The sequence below is a fragment of the Crotalus tigris genome, unplaced genomic scaffold (genome assembly GCF_016545835.1).
Source record: "Crotalus tigris isolate CLP2741 ecotype Arizona unplaced genomic scaffold, ASM1654583v1 scf7180000024340.7048381, whole genome shotgun sequence".
Classification (NCBI taxonomy): Eukaryota; Metazoa; Chordata; class Lepidosauria; order Squamata; family Viperidae; genus Crotalus; species Crotalus tigris.
This window is the reverse complement of record NW_024100510.1, coordinates 6,273,949-6,292,954: the sequence shown is the minus strand read 5'-3', so window position 1 is coordinate 6,292,954 and position 19,006 is coordinate 6,273,949. Positions and strand designations below refer to the sequence as shown.

The following is a 19,006-nucleotide window of genomic DNA, read 5'->3' as shown; positions in this document are numbered from 1 at the left end:
AATAACATTAGAGTAAGAACCATAATACTTTACATTAATCCATTATAGGGGCCAATGGCACCATAATCAGTCTCCCCCCCAAAAAAACATTTTATATGCCCCCCAGCTACCAGTTGTGACTCTGGTTGGCTGACATAGGATTAAAATGAAAAGCATAAATGAGCAAATAAGTAGGGGCCAAAAATGAGCAGATAAGTAGAAGCCAAAACAAATTACAACAAGCTATCTGGAAGAATTATGTATTCATCAGGTCCTGGAAAGCAATGAGAATGGAGGGCATTCTTGCCTTGGGCATAGAGAGAGATCCCACAAACAATATTTAATATTAACTCCCTTTCCTACTGCTCTTCCTGTAAGATGTATATCCTTAAGAATTACACTCTGACTTTCCACATGCCCAAGTCCTACAGGATCTGGGGCATTTTAATAGCAATAGCAATAGTATTTAGTTTTATTTGCTGCTCCATAGTGCTCTATGAGCAGTTTACAGTGTCATATTGCCCCCAACAATCTAGGTCAGCGGTTCTCAATCTATGGGTTGTGACCCCATTTGGGGTCGATCGACCATTTCATGGGGGTCGCCAAGCAAGGCTGTCCGCTATTTTTCCCCTTTTCCGGCAGGTGCCTTACCTCCCTTAGGCTGGGCCAGTTGGTGGCCTAGCCGGTGGTCGGCCTGCTCCGTCTCTGCCGCTTGCCAGCTACGCCTTGGCCGGCGCAGGGGGTGGCACTACGCATACGCGGTGCTCCCAGGCAGGGAAAGTCCTTGACTTACGACCAGTTGGGTAGTCCTCGACTTACGACCGGATTAGTCCTTGACTTACGATCGGTTTAGTCCTCGACTTACGACCGGTTGGGGGTCGCGGCATTAAAAAGGTTGAGAACCACTGATCTAGGTCTTCATATTACCAACTTCAGAAGGATAGAGCCTTGAGACCCCTCAGGTTTGAACACCAGACTGTGGTTTGAGTTAGCCTCTAATGCTGCATTCTAACCACCGTGCCATCAGGGCTCTCCACTGCACTACCAGGATTCTGGTGCAGCTGACTGACATTCTGCAGATGCAATAATGGCACAGAAATACTATGACTGCCACTGAATAGGCTTCAATTGGACCATATCAATTCATACAACTTTTCACTTACTACCAAAGTTTTTCCAGGCATCTTTTTTTTGTTTCATTTCATGGAAGTCCTATGTGAGTAAAAGAGCTGCCTGGGATTAATGGACTAAGGAGGGGAAAAATCTCTCAGGAGCATTTTTATCTATTGCTCTGGTCCCAGAACGGTGGGACACTGGTCCCAGTTGGTGATAAGACAACAGAATAATCCTTCCAAATGCTGGGAAAGTCTCCAAGTAGTATCTAGAAACTATCCATATCCCTCAAGCATTTAGAACAAACCATCATAACCAACCCATCCTGCCTGCAGTTTGGCAGTTCTGGTTGACCCCATAATGAAAAGATGATCTGTCTACATGAAGAAAAGGGTGTAAATGTTCCCCAGAACCAAATTACATATTATTACTGCAAGGTTAAAGGCAGATCTAGTATATGGCCACATATATGACATCAGCCAATTATATCCTGGGACTAAGATATTGTTATCATGGTAGCCACACCCGGAATATTGCATCTAGTTTTGGTCACCACAATATATAAAAGATGTTGAGACTCTAGAAAGAGGGCAGAGAAAAGCAACAAAGATGATCAGGGGACTGGAAGCTAAAACATGAAGAATGGTTGCAGAATTTGGGTATATCTAGTTTAATGAAAAGAAGGACTAGGGATGACATAATAGCAGTGTTCCAATATCTCAGGAACTGCCACAAAGAAGAGGGAGTCAAGCTATTCTCCAAAACACCTGAAGGTAGTGACAAGAAGCAACAGATGGAATCTAATCAAGGAGACAACCAACCTAGAACTAAGGCAGTGGTTCTCAACCTTTTTAATGCTGTGACCCCAACCAGTCACAAGTCGAGGACTACCCAACCAGTCGTACGTCGAGGACTTTCCCTGCCCAGGAGCGCCACACATGTGTGGTGCCGTACCCTGTGCCGGCTGAGGCATAGCTGGCAAGGGGCAGCGACGGCGCAAGGCGACCACCGGCTGGGCCACCAGCTGGCCCAGCCCAAGGGAGGTAAGGCGTCTGCTGGGCCCCATGCATGCCAGCAACCCTCCCTGTGCCCGCAGGCCTCCCACCTCCCACCCCTGGCCCTCTTTTACTTACATTTTTAGTAGTTGCTGAGCAGGGAGGGGTGGAAGCTTCCAGACAGCTCGCCTTTGCTGCAGACAACTTGCAGCACCGTTTGCAGACTGGGGCTTTTGGCGGGCTCAGCAGGGCAGAGACAGCCTGGACAATTCCTATTGGCTTTTGAAAGCCAATAGAATTAGACTCTATTCAAGAGAGTCTATTCTATTGGCTTTCAAAAGCCAATAGAATAAAAGGGAGTAGCACAGCTAAGGAAAAGGGGGGGGGGAATGGCGGACTGCGTTGTTTGGCAACCCCCATGAAATGGTCGTTCGACCCCAAATGGGGTCGCGACCCACAGGTTGAGAACCGCTGAACTAAGGAGAAATTTCCTGACAGTTAGAACAATTAATCAGTGGACTGGTTTGCCTCCAGAAGGTGTGGGTGCACCAACACTGGAGGTTTTTGAGAAGAGATTGGACAACTACTTGTCTGAAATGGTACAGGGTTTCCTGCTTGAGCAGGGGGTTGGACTAGAAGACCTCCAAGGCCCCTTCCATCTCTATTATTGTGTTATTCTGCCATGCGTTCCTAAGCAATCTCTAAATCCAACGATAAATGTTAAAATGGCTCAGTACAGTCCGGGTGACTCTATAATCATTCCTGCTTTGAAATAAAGCAGATCAGGAATGGACATTGTCATGCAGCCAAGAGGATGGTAGCAAGAATCCTAATGATACTAATAATCACCAGCAGGAAAAAGTAGGGAGAAAAAAACAACAGATTGAAGATAATAGAATCCTACCATTCAAGCTTGCAGACATTTGAGCCTGGGGCTGAGATTCTTCTGAAGCCCAAAATAAGCAGCTGGTAGACAAAGTGATTTCTATGGTGGTTGTGTTACTTCTGGAGAAGAGAGACAAATGTGTTATCCAAAACAGCTGGGATGTAAAGCCATGTCCTAAGGAATTGGATGGGCCAAGAAGCTGAAGCCTTGGGACACTGGACATAACACACTGATAGACTAAAAAGAGTGTCCCATAAAAATGGCTGCCTGTGTCCCATGAGATTGTTTGGTAGCTTTTCTTGGTGGAGGAAGAAAAGACCTGAAAATGGAGGGTTAAGGTAGCTGGCGTGTTGCCTGAGTCAGGAAAGTGGACAACATGATAGAATCGGAGGAAATTAAAAGGGGGAGGGGAGGTGGAGGAGGAGGAGGAGGAGGAAAGAAGTAGGGAGAAAAGACCAGGGAGAGCAGGAAAGTCAGCACCATTGCTAATATACTGATTACCTTCAAATGTGATTTTTATCAAGCAATACAGAAGAATGCATACATGATGATATTAAAAGCTATTAGTTCCATTTCTGTGATATTTTGAGAGGAAGACATGCTAGCAAAAGTGTTCTATGTTTTACTCAGTTTCTTTCTATCTGTAAAGAACACAAGAGAATATTAGTTGATTGAATCATCTGAAGAAGAGCAAACTAATCCAGTTTTTTTTCTCAAGGCTTACAAAACCCACACCCTCTACTAACTATACAATTCAGCTTATGGTATTCCATAACCAAATGCAGCTTTACTTGGCTCAAAATCAGTATTAATGCACTTTCAAAAATCTTCCACAAGTTGAAGTTCAATAATTACCCTAATGCATGTCACAATGTTCCCTTTATTCAGCAGGCAAATATCACCAGTCATGGACATTGGCTTACCTCTGGCCTAAATGACTAGGCACTTTTTTATTGGGAGAATATTAAGATATCATCCATCTTAATTACAAAGTAATCCTATTGAAACAAAGGAAAGCAAACTAGGAAAGATAATGATTCACTGGAAATATATTTAAAGTACATCCATAGTAGTGCAACACTTTCAGGTATTTGTGCAGGCATTGCATAGGAACCATCTTTGATCAAATCATACTGCATTTTCCATTTTAAATATTACAGAAAGTATTTACTGAAAGGAAATGGATTGGACTCAACTTGTTTCTATATCACTCTTCTTTATTCTTCTGACTGTATTCCTTTTGAAAACGAACAGTTCATGGAATAGCAACTCCCAAAACCTTCCACCAAGACCAAGAATTTTACCCTTTCTTGGAAATCTCCACATTATGGATATAAAAAGACCACACAGAACAATGTTAGAGGTAATGTGCTGAAATTATGACTGAACACAACTAACGCAACCAGACAAAATTGGGTCAAGAGATTTTGGAGATATTTATGTTATTGTGTAATAGTGATTGTAACTGTGCTATATTATGTGCAGAATTGCAAGACCTTGGCAAGCTTAGTTGTCCCTTTCATGGACATAATCCTATCAATGGATAGATAAATTGAAAGAGGTGTTTTTTTTAAGGGGTGGGTGGCATTATACAAGGGCTACTTGTATAAGAAGGGTATATAAGCAAATATTCTATCCAAATTTCATGTCAATAGTAAGTCCTCTCCTGCCTGCTTCCATGAAATGAAATGGGTTTCTTAGAGTAACCCAGGTCATAATCTATAAGAATGCTTTCATTTATTATCCACATCTGGAGCCACCAATTACATCAACAGGCTAAAATACTGCAACACCAAAATAACTTTGAAGTTTCGGTTTCATTTGAAAGTGTCCATTTGAATATCTACTAGAGCAATATGAACAAGTTCTGGGACCTTGACTTGTAAATCCATTACAATACATACTGTATGTCTATCTAAAGTCAATGTTTACTGCACAATGTATTAAATATTTTAATTTTCTGAGTTTTGGAAGCAATAATGCAAAGTGGAAGGAGCTGAAGCCCTTGCTTAAACTAAAATGTATTTTATAACTGAATATGAAACCTTGATATAATTGTTATCACAGTTTAGTTAGATATTGCTTTTCCCCATTGATTTCTACCTATCTGCATTTGAAACCGCAAGGACAGACATTCTTTGTAGGATAAGATGCTACTAAGGGCTAAAAAGCAGTGCTGGCTTCCACTGGTAATTTCCACGCCTATAAATCAATGTACATAGCATGATAGAAAATTTATGAGAAGTGTATTTTAAACCACACAGTTTTGTGCAATAAAAAGCACTAATAATTTATCCAGATGGAAGTTATTTATATCAATTTGCCCTGTAACAAATGTTGGACTTTATTGTATGCACTTATTTTAAGAGTTGTCTCTTACAGTCTAGCACATCAGGAACAATGCATCTAATTCCAGTCGCAATACTCCAATGTTTCATTTGTTTCACCACTTCTATTAGTGGCTTCCTGAATCCCCCTCCCCCTGCTCTCTACTGTGCTTCTTGCTACTTTCTCCAATTTCTCCCCTTGTCTCCCCTTGTGCTTTCCACCATTATCCCCAATTTCCCTCTGCAAGCCCTACTGTGCTCCCTGCCCCAACTCTATAGGTGTATATTTCTGCATGAGTTTATTGGATTGATCCATTTTTGCCACTTCCCACTCACCTTTCAAGAAGATGTCCCTAGCAAGCAATTCTGCCATCTGTACCTTGTTCCAGCAGAACCTTGGTTTCTGATCCCTAAACAGCAAGTGTACCACACAAGATGTTTTCAGACAATTTTATTCTTATATCTGTGAATCATAACTTCCATCTGATGTCTTTGTGCATAAAGAGGTTTTCATGGTGATTAGAATAAGTTATCTCTCTCTTTTCCTTCTTGTGTTCAATTCTAGTTGTCAAAAGTATATGGCCCAGTCTTCAGGATTCAACTGGGATTCCAGAAAATGGTGGTATTGGCTGGCTATAAAACAGTGAAGGAAGCTCTTGTGAATCATGCTGATGCATTTGCAGAGAGGCCAAAAATCCAGCTTTCTGATGAAATTAGTGAGGGCTTTGGTAAGCTTCTCTCATTCTATTTATCAGCCAGTATACCTTGTCAATATCTGTGGAAAATAAAACAAAATAAAGTAGTAAGAAGATGGCATAGGAGATTTGTGTTGGAGAAGATAGATGGCAAGATAGAAACTAAGAGCCTGCCTGCCATAAGATGGGACTGAAAATGAGAGATAGAGAATTGAAGTCAATTCTGCAAAGTTTCAACCTATACTTTTCTTGATTTCTTTCAACTAGCCTTGGATGACTTGGTCTCCACACTGGATAATAGGAGAAACAGAATTTGTAATTAAAGGAATGTTTGTAATTTTCTAAGTTACAGAAAAGCTTCACATGAAACTTCATATGCATTTCCCACACTAACTTTCTGACTCTATATAATGCAAAAACAACTTCCATAAACATTCTCTTCATTATAATGGCAGAAATTTTCAGTAGTGCAAATATGTCTTTTAGTTTTGCACTTTCTCTTTAGGTATCCTTTTTTCTCATGGGGAGAATTGGAAAGTGATGCGCCGCTTCACCTTATCTGCATTACGGGACTATGGAATGGGCAAGAGGACTATAGAGGATAAAATAAGTGAAGAGTGCAAGGTCCTGATAAAGGCATTTGAATCTTACGAAGGTGAGTTGATGTTTCCTTGTGATGGTTCACCTGGAGCTAGACCTTCAGAGATTTACTGCAGAAAAGTTTACAGTCTACCTCTAGAGCTACAAATTAAATTCCTCAAACACTCAAATCCTATTTAATATTCCTGTGTCCCAAATCTTCAGGTTCTCCAGCACTGGCTATCAGTTTCCTAGCGAAATGCACTGTGACTGAGGTGGGAAAACTTTGCCCTTGAAGAGTCCTTAAAGCTAGTGTTCTTTCATAGCTGTAAATTAATTTTAATAACTTTGTTTAATTTTAATATTTTCTACATAGGACAACCATTTGAGAATACAACAATTATGAATTCCGCTGTTGGCAATATCATAGTGTCCATTATACTTGGCAAGCGATATCAGTATGAAGATCCCACATTTCAAAGACTAATAAAGTTAGTTAATGAAAATGTCCAACTTGCAGGAAGCCCTCCTGTCTTGGTAAATTATTTTTTCATTTTAAAAGGAGTTCATTGTGTATTCACTGTGTTATCTTTAATGTAATGTAGGATTTGTAATAAGTATTCCATGTGCTTCAAGGCTCACTATGACAGAAAATGTCATATATACTATATGCAAAATAAACATTTCCCACTATGCAATATGAATAGTTTTAATAAAAATGTCCACATTGTCCACACTGAAAATTATTCAGGTTTCTTCATGACTCTTTTTATCCTTTTTGTATTTTCCAGCTCTATAATATGTTCCCCATGTTTGGCTTTCTCTTTGGTGTTCACACCAAAGTTCTGAATAACAAAAAGGAATTGTTTGGTTTCATAAAGACCACGTTCATAGAACACCTCAAAGCTCTGGATGAAAATGACCAGAGGAGCTTAATTGATTCATTTCTTGTCCGACAGGCAGAGGTAAGGAACTGTTTTATATCAGAAATTCCAAGTGAAGGATCCTTGGTTCTCTCTGAGCTTGGTTGTTTCTTTTTTTTTTCCCAGATGTTTCATCTCACAAACTAAGTAATATCATTAGTGCTAGTTAACTACTTAACTAGTACTGATGATGTTACCTTGTTTGGGTAATGAAACTTCTGCATGGAAAACAACCAAGCTCAGAGAGCACCAAGAACCCCTCATTTCAACCTTAAGCTACATATATTCTCCTTTACTGGTAATTCCAAATGAGCTTTTCATATCATATTGATACCTTAAAAGCAGTAGCTCATTAACAGCCCCTAAATCCTTTTTGGTATAAATTTAAACTTGGACATAAAATCTCATTGCTTCACTGACAATTGAAACTTCTAAATTGAAAACCAAGGGAGTTTCCTGAAAAAAAAAATGCCCCAAACAGCACATTTTGAGGGTTATATTACAATGCTACCTGTAATATAAACCACCTGTTTAAATATAAATATTAAATTTTCTCAATTTAAATGAAGCCCATCTAAAGAAATCTATTGATGCTCCTGTTGCTGCTACTGCTATCACTATTACTAATACCATCATCACCAATAATACTAATAATATATTTAAATTTGACATAATCAAATTTATGTCTGCTACTATATGTTGATTGAGATATAATGGAAATGAGATCTATTTTAAAAATAGGTACCGGCAGGGCTTTTTTTGTCATATAACACCCAGAACGGAGTTCCGGCACCTTTTTGGGATGGAACCTTGTAGGGTAGGCAAGGTGGGTTGTATGAGTTGTGTGTGTGAGTTCCGGCACCTTTTTTTTTTTTTTTTTTTTACAAAAAAGCACTGGATACCAGTACCTCCCAAATCATGTCTTTTTTTCAATATATCTTTTGAAAAGCAACAGGTAGTTGTAAAGGTCTTATTTAATGAAAGCCCTGTTTAGGCATAGATACAATGCCAGGCAATTAAGAAATTATTTTGGATCATGTAGGAACTCAGTTGGGGGGGGGGGCTTTTGAAAATATTTCTGAATAGTTCATTTGAATTGCTTTATCGTGTTTGAAGAAGCCTCAGTATGAGGGAGAGATTTTATTCCCCAGTGCTTACCAGAGATATTTTCCCCCTCTGGAAATACTTCATTTATTTACTTACTGAATTTCTGAGGCTTCAAAGCAGAGGAAAAGGAAGGAAATACCTTCCTTGGCTTCTCCAATAGAACAAGCTTCCTTTAGCCATCACTCAGGTGTCAACATAAGTAATCATTCTGTCAGTTGACTGGCAGAGTTTGCACCCTAGAATCTAATAATAATAATAATAATAATAATAATAATCCTGCAAGCTGACAACATCAAGCACACTGAAGTCAAGAAAAAGATTAGAGGTGAATACATCAAGAGAGTGAAGAAGATCTTAAAGTCCAAACTCAATGGAGGAAATACCATAAAGGCAATCAACACCTGGGCAATTCCAGTCATTAGATACACAGCTGGAATAGTGGACTGGACTCAAGCAGAACTAAAAGCAATGGATAGGAAGATCAGAAAAATAATGACAATGAATCATGCCCTTCATCCACGCAGTGACATTGACAGACTTTATCTACCAAGGCAAATAGGTGGGCGTGGAATGCTACAAGTACATCAGATGGTTGAAGAAGAAAAAATGGCTTTGGAAGAATATCTGAAGAACAATGATGAAGATGCACTGAAATTAGTATATCAGGAAGGTTTACTGACTACTGGAGAGACCAAACTGGCCTACAAGAAAGACCAAATGAAAAACAGAATAGAGGCATGGGAAGACAAAGCACTACATGGCCAATACATTAAAAAAATAACTGGGAAAGCAGATAATAACAAGACCTGGCAATGGCTAAGAGCAGGAAAATTGAAGAAAGAGACCAAGGGACTAATTCTGGCTGCACAAGACCAAGCCTTAAGGACAAATGCATACAAAGTCAAAATTGAGAAGACAGCAACAGACAGTAAGTGCCGCCTATGCAAAGAAGCTGAAGAAACAGTGGACCACTTGGTAAGCTGTTGCAAGAAGATTGCACAGACTGACTACAAGCAGCGGCATGACAAAGTAGCAACAATGGTGCATTGGAAGATCTGCAAAAAATATCATTTGCCTGTAAGCAAAAACTGGTGGGATCATAAAATAGAGAAAGTCATAGAAAATGATAAAATTAAACTGCTCTGGGACTTCAGAATTCAAACAGACAAGCACCTGCAACATAACACCCCAGACTTAACAATTGTCGATAAGAAAGACAAAAAAGTCTGGATAGTGGACGTGGCAGTGCCTGGAGACAGCAGAATAGAGGAGAAAGAACTGGAGAAGATAACAAAATACAAAGACCTACAAATAGAAATAGAAAAATTGTGGCAAAAGCAAGCAAGAGTAGTACCAATAGTAATAGGCTCCTTGGGTGCAATCCCAAAACAACTGGAGCACCACTTGAACACCATTGGCATTGACAAATTCGCTATTAGTCAATTGCAAAAGGCGGCCTTACTAGGAACTGCTTCCATCCTGCGACGATATCTGTAATACCATCAAACATCCACATCTGCCTATCCCAGGTCCTGGGTAAGGACTCGATAGGTAGACAAAGCCAAATCCAGGCTGAACATCTGGCTGACTGTGCGATGATCCATAATAATAATAAAGTTGGAAGGGACCTTGGAGGTCATCGAGTCCAACCCCCTGCTCAGGCAGGAACCCTACACTATTTCAGACAAATGGCTGTCCAGTCTCTTCTTAAAAACTTCCAGTGTTGGAGCATCCACCGCTTTTGGAGGCAGGTTGTTCCATTGGTTAATTGTTCTAACTGTCAGGAAGTTTTTCCTTAGTTCTAAGTTGCTTCTCTCCTTGATCAGTTTCCATCTGTTGCTTCTTGTCCTGCCTTCAGGCACCTTGGAGAATAGCTTGACTCCCTCTTCTTTGTGGCAGCCCCTGAGATATTGGAACACTGCTATCACGTCCCCCCTCGTCCTTCTCTTCATTAAACTAGAAATACCCAATTCCAGCAACCTATCCTTATATGTTTTAGCCTCCAGTCCCCTGATCATCTTTGTTGCTCTTCTGTGTACTCTTTCTAAAGTCTCAGTATCTTTTTTACATCATGGTGACCAAAACTGGATGCAGTATTCCAAGTGTGGCCTTACTAAGGCATTGTAAAGTGGTATTAATACTTCACGTGATATTGATTCCATCCCTCTGTTAATGCAGCCCAGCAGTGTGTTGGCTTTTCTGGCTACTGCAGCACACTGCTGGCTCATATTTAAGTGATTGTCCACTAGGACTCCGAGGTCCCTCTCACAGTTACTACTATTGAGCAAGGTACCCCCTATACTAGACCTGTGCATTTGGTTTTTCTTGCCTAAACATCTCCAGTTCTTAGAAATTGGGGTGGAGGTGGATGTAGGTTGCTTATCTTCTTTGTTTATTTATTTTTAGATAGCTGGACTGAAAGCAAAGACTCACTGATTTACCTTTGTAAGCTAGTCTTGAGATTTTGAGGGGAAAAAAAGGAAAAAACTGAAGATTCTTGCTTGGGGGTTGTACTAGAAGACTTCCAAGGACCTTTCCAACCCTAGGATTCTATGGAAATATGAATTACTAGAAGACCTTTTGGAGAATTTCATGCTCATTATTTCCATTCCTATGAATGTCTTAATCACAAATCAGAGGGAGCTCAGTACTTTATGGCATTTTGAACTGCAATTACCTCAAAACCTTTTATTGATTTAGAAGCTGGGGACCGAAATCCAAAATTCTGGGAGATGCTTCTACCGTTCAGTGTTCTCCAGCTCTCTACTGTTTAGTTGATATAAGCGTACTGAATATGCTTAGATAGACTATTTATATATTGCAGGAAAAGAAAAACAAAGCAGAAAGCTATTTTCATAATGAAAACCTAACTGTTGTTGTGAATAACCTATTTGCTGCTGGCATGGACACAACTTCAACCACATTGCGCTGGGCCATGCTACTGATGATGAAATATCCTGACATTCAGAGTAAGCACTTTTCATTTGGTTGGGTTTCACTTTTCAAATATTTTGTTAAATTAAAATATAATGCATTGAAGCATGATCTACAAAAGGAAAATTTTCATGGCTGACCCTTGTTGGCAAACAGGGAGTGATGTGTTGAAAACTGTGGAATTTCTTTGCACAGTTCCTGTAGGACAGGGGTGTCAAACTCAATTTCATTGAGGGCCACATCAGCATTGTGGTTGCCCTTAGGGGCCTGGGTGGGTGTGGCCAGAATGGGCACGGCCTACTAGGTAGGCATGGCTGTGGTGGGTGTGGCCTACTGGGTGGGCATGGCCAGCTCTACATCACTTGCATCAAGGGTGCCTGTGGGTGCCTGGGCAGGAGTGGGGCAGATCTGAGGGTCTCTGGTAGAGGGGGTGGGACCAGGGCAAGCACCAAGGCATGGTCCACTGGAGGAGCCTCACTGTCCCTCTCAGGCCATGCAGGGGGGCTGGACATTGGCATGGGCTGCCCGGAGCCCTTGGCAGCAGAGGTCAAATGCCCAGCCCGGCCCTTGAGCTCCCGCGGCACCAAACTCAGCCCCACTTCCCCAAGGGGACACCCAGCTGTGCTTACCTCCTCTTCAGGGCTGCTGCTGCTGTGCTTCCAGGAAATTGTACATTGGCTCCTGGCTGGCCTGGGCCAGGGCCAAGGCAGCGGGGGCCATTCCCTCAGTGTTTCCAAGATGCCTTCACGGGCCACATGAAACCACTTTGTGGGCTGGATCTGGCCCATGGGCCTTGTGTTTGACATGTCTGTTGTAGGACATCCGTTGTTACCTGCAACATTCATTTAGCTAAGCCAGTGAGGCCAAAGCTATGACACACATGTCAAAGGTGATATACTAAGATGTTTTGGATGACACACCTGCATTTATCAACACTTGACAACTATTCTCGAAAGCATGCCTCATTCTTACACAGATTTTAGAGGTTATGGAGACCTGTGAGAATAAGGTTATGCTCTTGCACAGCCTCAAGGGCCTCTGAAAACCACATAAGAACAGGGCATGCTTTTGTGTGATTTTGGGAGTCTGCAGAGGATGTGGAAAAGAATAAAAACTCATGGGACTCAAGCTGCTCTGGGTAGGCCATAGGAGCCTGTCAACAGAAAAAAAAAAAAAAAAAACCCAACCCACCACCATCTGAAGGTAAATGCCACACAGCAAATCCTCAGGAGTTCTGGGCCACGAGGGCAATAGCACCATTTCCGATGCACTTTAGGGAATAGCATGATGTGGCCTGTTTGAGTGTCAATAAGATACAGTAGCAAGAATAAATTTTGCCCCACACTTGAACAAAGAAACAATTCTAACAATATCTGACTGGGAATTTAAAGTTTGAGAATATGCAGCAATGGCAAAATTAACAACATAATTCACAACAGAAGTTTAACCAAATTCAAGCAAAAAAACGTTTCCCTTATATAGGATATATTATGCAGTGTGGATATTTTTTAAAAAAATCTTGGATGATGGAATCCCATTTTTAGAACTTATCCTATATTTTGGCATTACACAAATTTCATTTCTTTCTATGACTGGAAAATGTAAACACAAAGGTAAATCAGTCATTAAATATCAAGAAAGAAAACATATTTAAAAAGGGAAATGCTAACATAAAAGATCAATATCAGGTTTGCAATGCAAAATACATACAATAGGTGTGCAATAGATTTTACATTTAAGTTCTTAGTTATCTCTTATTTTTTAAAAAAGTGCAGTGGTAAAAGATATTGGAATTGTATTGCTTGAATCCAGAGTCCACATTAGCGATCAGCTCCAATTTCCTTCTTATATGAGTCTGTGCTCCAAAAATTGTTCTCTGAATTGATAAATGTATACGGTTGGAAATCCCATGCATGTTCAGGTCTTTGTTCTGTAAATCTGAGTGAAAATCTGAATTCATGATACTTATATTTCACAGTTAAATATATCCAGGGTTTAGTGCAAAATTAAAACATTAACAAACATCTTATAATTGTTTTGTTTTCCTAGATAAGGTATATGAAGAAATTTCAAGAATCATTGGGTCTGCTCAGCCAAGGATTGAACATCGAACAAAGATGCCCTACACTGATGCAGTTATCCATGAAGTTCAAAGGTTTGCTGATATTGTTCCAGCAAATGTTGCACGAGCAACTACAGTAGATATAACTTTCAAAGGCTTTTTCATTCCGAAGGTGATTAGTCTCATATAAGTGCTTTATTCGTTCAATGTTGCTTTGTGTACATCCTCTTAATTATTATGTCCAACCAGATCATCCTCTTGATAAGTTTGATGTCTATGCCATAAAAACTATCAATGTTCAACATTTCTATATGACTGAAGATTAAATCACAATCTTTTTAGTATAATTTTTAAATTTAAAGAAGGTAAAAGCTGATACAAACTAATAGACAATAATAAAGTAAAAAGAAGGAAATCACATGAAAAGCAAAAAGTGCAAGAAAAGGGAGAAAAAGCTAAATATTCTAATATTCTTCATAGCAGTTACAAGTACAAATTTATTTTGACCTCTCTCTGTAAAGTTGCATCATATTACTCTTCTTTCTATAATCTATTCTGCCTAATCATTAAAATCATAATCAAAAGTTTAATTTTTATTTTTATGCAAAAAGTCCTAAGAGACTTCAAATCCAGAACAAATGTAGATAATGTCTCTTCTTTAATCAAAGAGGTTAATTTATCCATTTTAGCAAAATCTATCAACTTCACAAACATTCCTCCATTGTGGTTACTGTCTAATCTTTACATCTCTGTGCTAATCTCATCTGCTGTGATCATACAGTATGTTGAAATAATCTTCCATGACTTTTTTTGTCTATCCATTAAGGAAAAGTTCTGAATCCAATTTAATTTTAACCTTTAAGATCCTTGTATCAAAGTATGTATTTCGATCTGGTTTTTAGCGTTTTTAAATGTCCACCAAACATGACAAAATGTTTAACAAAAAATTAAAATTTCCATTTTAGCAATTACATGTTCATCTGTACACAAATTTGTATTTCAAATTTGCCCCATACCATAAGCCTTTATCCATTTTAAATCTTTTTGATAACTGTAAGTAGGCCAATTATATCCTTCTGCTACTAATTGCTCTCTTGATTCAATTTTATATTCCCCTTGATAATTTTCCAATGCCCCCCCAGTGGCCCCAAACCAACCAACAAAACCAAGTTTCAGTGTGCTTCCAGAAGGTGGGAGCAGTTCTTACAACTGGTGGTAGAGTATTCCATGGGGTTGTGGCCACAGCATCCTAGTGGATGATCACTTGACTATGAGCCAGCAGTGTGCAGCAGCAACCAAAAAAGCCAATACAATCCTGAGTTATATAAACAGAGGCATAGAATGAGGATCATGCAAAGTATTAGTACTGCTTTATAAAACCCGAGTAAGACCACACCTGGAATACTGCAGCCAATTTTGGTCACCATATCACGAAAAAGATGTTGAGAGTCTGGAAAAAATTCAGAGAAGAGCAACTGAGATGATCAAAGGCCTGGAGACTAAAACATACGAAGAATGGCTGTAGGACTTGGATTTGGTTAGTCTAAAGAAAGAAAAAATAGGGGAGACATGATAGCAGTGTTCTGAGGGCTGCCACAAGGCATAGGGGGCCAGGATGTTCACCAAACCACCAGAGGGCAGGACAAGAAACAATGGTTGGAAACTGATCAAAGCGACCTGGAATTAAGGAGAAACTTCCTGACAGTGAGGACAATCAATCAGTAGAACAACTTATGCCCATAAATCATGGGAAGTTCATCACTGGAGATTTTTAAGAAGAGACTAGACATTCACCTGTCTAAGATGGTATACTGTAGATTCTCCTGCTTGAGCAGAGGGCTGTACTAGAAGATCTCCAAAATCCCTTCCAGCTTCTATTCTATTCTATTCTATTCTATTCTATTCTATTCTATTCTATTCTATTCTATTCTATTCTATTCTATTCTATTCTATTCTAGTCCATTCCATTCCATTCCATTCCATTCCATTCCATTCTATTCTATTCTATTCTATTCTATTCTATTCTATTCTATTCTATTCTATTCTATTCTATTCTATTCCATTCCACTCCACTCCACTCCACTCCACTCTACTCTACTCCACTCCACTCTACTCTACTCTACTCTATTCTCAGCTAGCTTTCCATAGTCACAGTCAAGCAGTCTAGCTCTTATCTTTGTTTTATAAAATCCACCAATAAGACACTTTCACCAAAGGAAAAAAAATCTTCTATTTTTAAAAAAATCACTATCCTCCTTTTCCATTTGAAACTTTCTAATATTACAATCCTGTCAAGCTTTTTGCCTTTAAATTAAAATCCATTAAAATAGGTTTTTTTTCTCTTCTTAATTTCAAAAAGAAGGCATTCATTGAGATTTTTTAATCCTCACTGCTCTTCACAATATCTTTCTTACATTGTAAAATGATTAAACTGTAAACTGGTTAAGAAGATGAAGCTTTTCCCTGTCAAAGGTCCATAGAAAGGCTGCAAAGTAATTTAGGGCACTATTGTTTGATCCCCAAGCTACTCAACTCATAATTGTCCCCAAGAAATTAAATTCTGCAGGCTTTTTTTTTTTTTTTTTAGGGAGAAGCAGCTCTTCTTGAGCACAAATGGATAATCCCCAAATTTGTCCACCCTCCAAATAAATTTTTTATCAGCCAAAACAATCTCCTAATTGGCAGGTCCACTGTTGTGCTGTCTCTGCAGAGCTATTTGTAGAGACATCTAACCGATCACAACATTTCGCCTGGAAGGAACAACATTCCCATCACATTGGGAAACGCATGTATTTGGGATGGCTTTTTAAGTTTTGATTTAATGAGTAAACCAAAGAGGTGCTAATTGTGTAATAATTCATTATTACCTGAAGGGTACACACATAGTTCCCTTGCTGACTTCTGTGCTGCATGATGAATCTGAGTGGGAGAAGCCTCATGACTTCTATCCTGAGCATTTTCTTGATTCTGAAGGAAAATTTGTGAAAAGGGATGCATTCATGCCATTTTCCGCAGGTAACATCTTCTATCATACTTCTATATAGTGAGTGATAGTTTAAATAACAGATTCTTCTTTATAACATTATTACATCAACATTAATCAGAATAATCCACTCAACTTTCTAAAAAGTGTCAAAAAACTATACCTGTTCAAACTATTTTCAGGGATTCAGTGTAGAGGAAATTTACTTGAGGTTCATTTTTTAAAACTACATGATTCCTATACAATTAATCTCCATTGTAAGATTTTATTTTAGTTTTCATGCATGTGATTTGTCCTCTCTGAGCTGCTATTTCATGGCAGGAACAGCAAAATGTTATTGAAAAATCACTGAACTCAGTTTTCCCATCTTTGTTCATTGTTACAGGTCGGAGAATCTGCTTGGGTGAGACCCTTGCCAAAATGGAGCTCTTCCTGTTCTTTACGAGCCTCCTACAAAGATTCACTTTCCAACCCCCCTGTGGAATATCAAAAGAAGACCTGGATTTGACACCAGCAATTGGGTTTACAACTCCCCCCATGCCTTATAAGTTGTGTGCAGTGCCTCGTTCATAAGATGAATCACAATTCAGTTTCTAGATTCCTTCATTTCCATATGTGCATTTGTGATGTTTTTCAGTCTTCTCTACTAATCATGTTTGGTATAGTCTCTTGGTGGAAATAGGCTATGATTCCTCATGCATTTTAAAACTTACCTGCTGCTTTCAAAGCATAATAAAAGTGGAACTGAGTTAAAAGCTAGCTTAAAAATGGAGTTCAATTTTTGTGACATTCTCTGTATAATAAGCAATAGCTAATACTAATACTAATAAAATAACAAGAATCAGTAGAAACATCAAAAGCTTTGTGCAAATATCAGTGGCACAATGGAAGACCCAGTTGCTGGTCAAAAGTGATAGACTGGGAGAGGTTAACATCAAGAGAGGAATTTTTCAAGGAGATTCACTATTATTGCACTGATTCGTCTGTCAACAATACTGAATAATTCAGGCCATGGCTATCAAACATGAAAAACATCTGCCAGGATATTTGTCTGAGTTTATATCTATTTCATATTCTCAAAATAATACTTCTGATGTAGTGATTTTTAAAATCTATGCTAATCTTAATGTCAATATAACAGAAAATGACACCATCCGAAAAGTCAGAGCACCAAATACTTACTTTTTCCATTATTATTTTTTTAGTCTGTCCAGAGGATCATCTAAAATTATCACAAATCATCAGCAAGGGCCTGTAGGTTATTTATTTCTTTTAAAATCCTCACTCCAGCAATTACCTCATCCTCTCTTGTATCTTACATTATGTTCAATACTTTCAAAGCAAATATGAATAGAAATGGTGACAAGGGACATTCTTATCTTATCCATTTCCATATCTCACAATATTTTGTGAATTCTTCATCTGTGGTTTTTCTGAGGTACAAATTGATTTTACCCATTTAATATACTTCTCACCAACTTTTAAATAAGAAAGTCCCTTTCAAATTGTTAAAGCCTTTTCTGCATCTAGAAAGATAAATGCTGCTTGTTTTTTATTGTGCTATTCCAATTTCTAATGTTATCTATTAGATAATATTATTATCTAATACAGTGGCCCCCAACCTTTTGTGCACCATGGACCGGTTCTGTGGAGAGAGGTTTTTCCACAGATCAGAGGGGGCGTGGTTTCACATGCTGCCTGTATCCCATATATGGGGCTTCGCTTGTTTGCGCAGCCCATTTTCTGGCATGCTGCAGCCCGGTACTGGTCCACAGGCTGGGGGTTGGGGACCGCTGATCTAATACATAATATTATTTCTGTCTTTTGGGGGAAAATCCATACTAATCTTCATGAATAAAGTTCTATAAAACCTCTTGGCTAAAAACTTTATAAATATTGATCAACTTTTGGCAGGAAAACTTCTCCTTTATATAATTTAGGGTAATAATGATGAAAAAGTGGTAAGATTTAACACTACCCATAATGAAGGAATCATTGATGAAAATGATGGAACTTGCAGAGATGACTAAATTAACTTCTGTGATCAAAGAAAAATAATATGTACATTTATGACTGATTGGAAACCCCTTACAGACTTTATGTATGAAATGGAAAAAAAGTTCACTTATGACTTGTGATTTTAACAATTAGAAAATTGCAAAACAGAAAAAAGTTAGCTGTCAACGCTGCTAACATCAGATGCTTTTGCATTGACAACAAAGGGAAATGTAGCTCTCTTTTATCTTTTGCTTTTAGAGTTAGATGATGCTGGGAGGGGGGATGTGGACGAGAGTTTAGCTAGACATAACAACACTAGATCTAGTGTGAGAAACAAAGTTATTGTAACCAGAGCTGATAAGGAAATTGGTGGGCTGGAGAACTAGAGAGGAGACCCATGCATATTGGGGAATATGATTTATGGT

At 38.9% G+C, this 19,006-nt stretch overlaps 1 protein-coding gene across 1 annotated transcript; it reads left to right on the top strand.

Moving 5' to 3' along the window:
- Nucleotides 1-4,046: 4,046 nt before the first annotated feature.
- On the top strand, nt 4,047-17,351 carry LOC120300388 (cytochrome P450 2K6-like). Its single transcript, XM_039326338.1, has 9 exons — nt 4,047-4,336; nt 5,866-6,028; nt 6,501-6,650; nt 6,951-7,111; nt 7,366-7,539; nt 11,429-11,573; nt 13,588-13,772; nt 16,474-16,615; nt 16,969-17,351. The coding sequence occupies exons 1-9, from the start codon at nt 4,154-4,156 to the stop codon at nt 17,154-17,156; spliced, it is 1,491 nt and encodes a 496-aa protein (XP_039182272.1). The 5' UTR covers nt 4,047-4,153; the 3' UTR covers nt 17,157-17,351.
- The last annotated feature ends 1,655 nt before the right edge of the window (nt 17,352-19,006 follow it).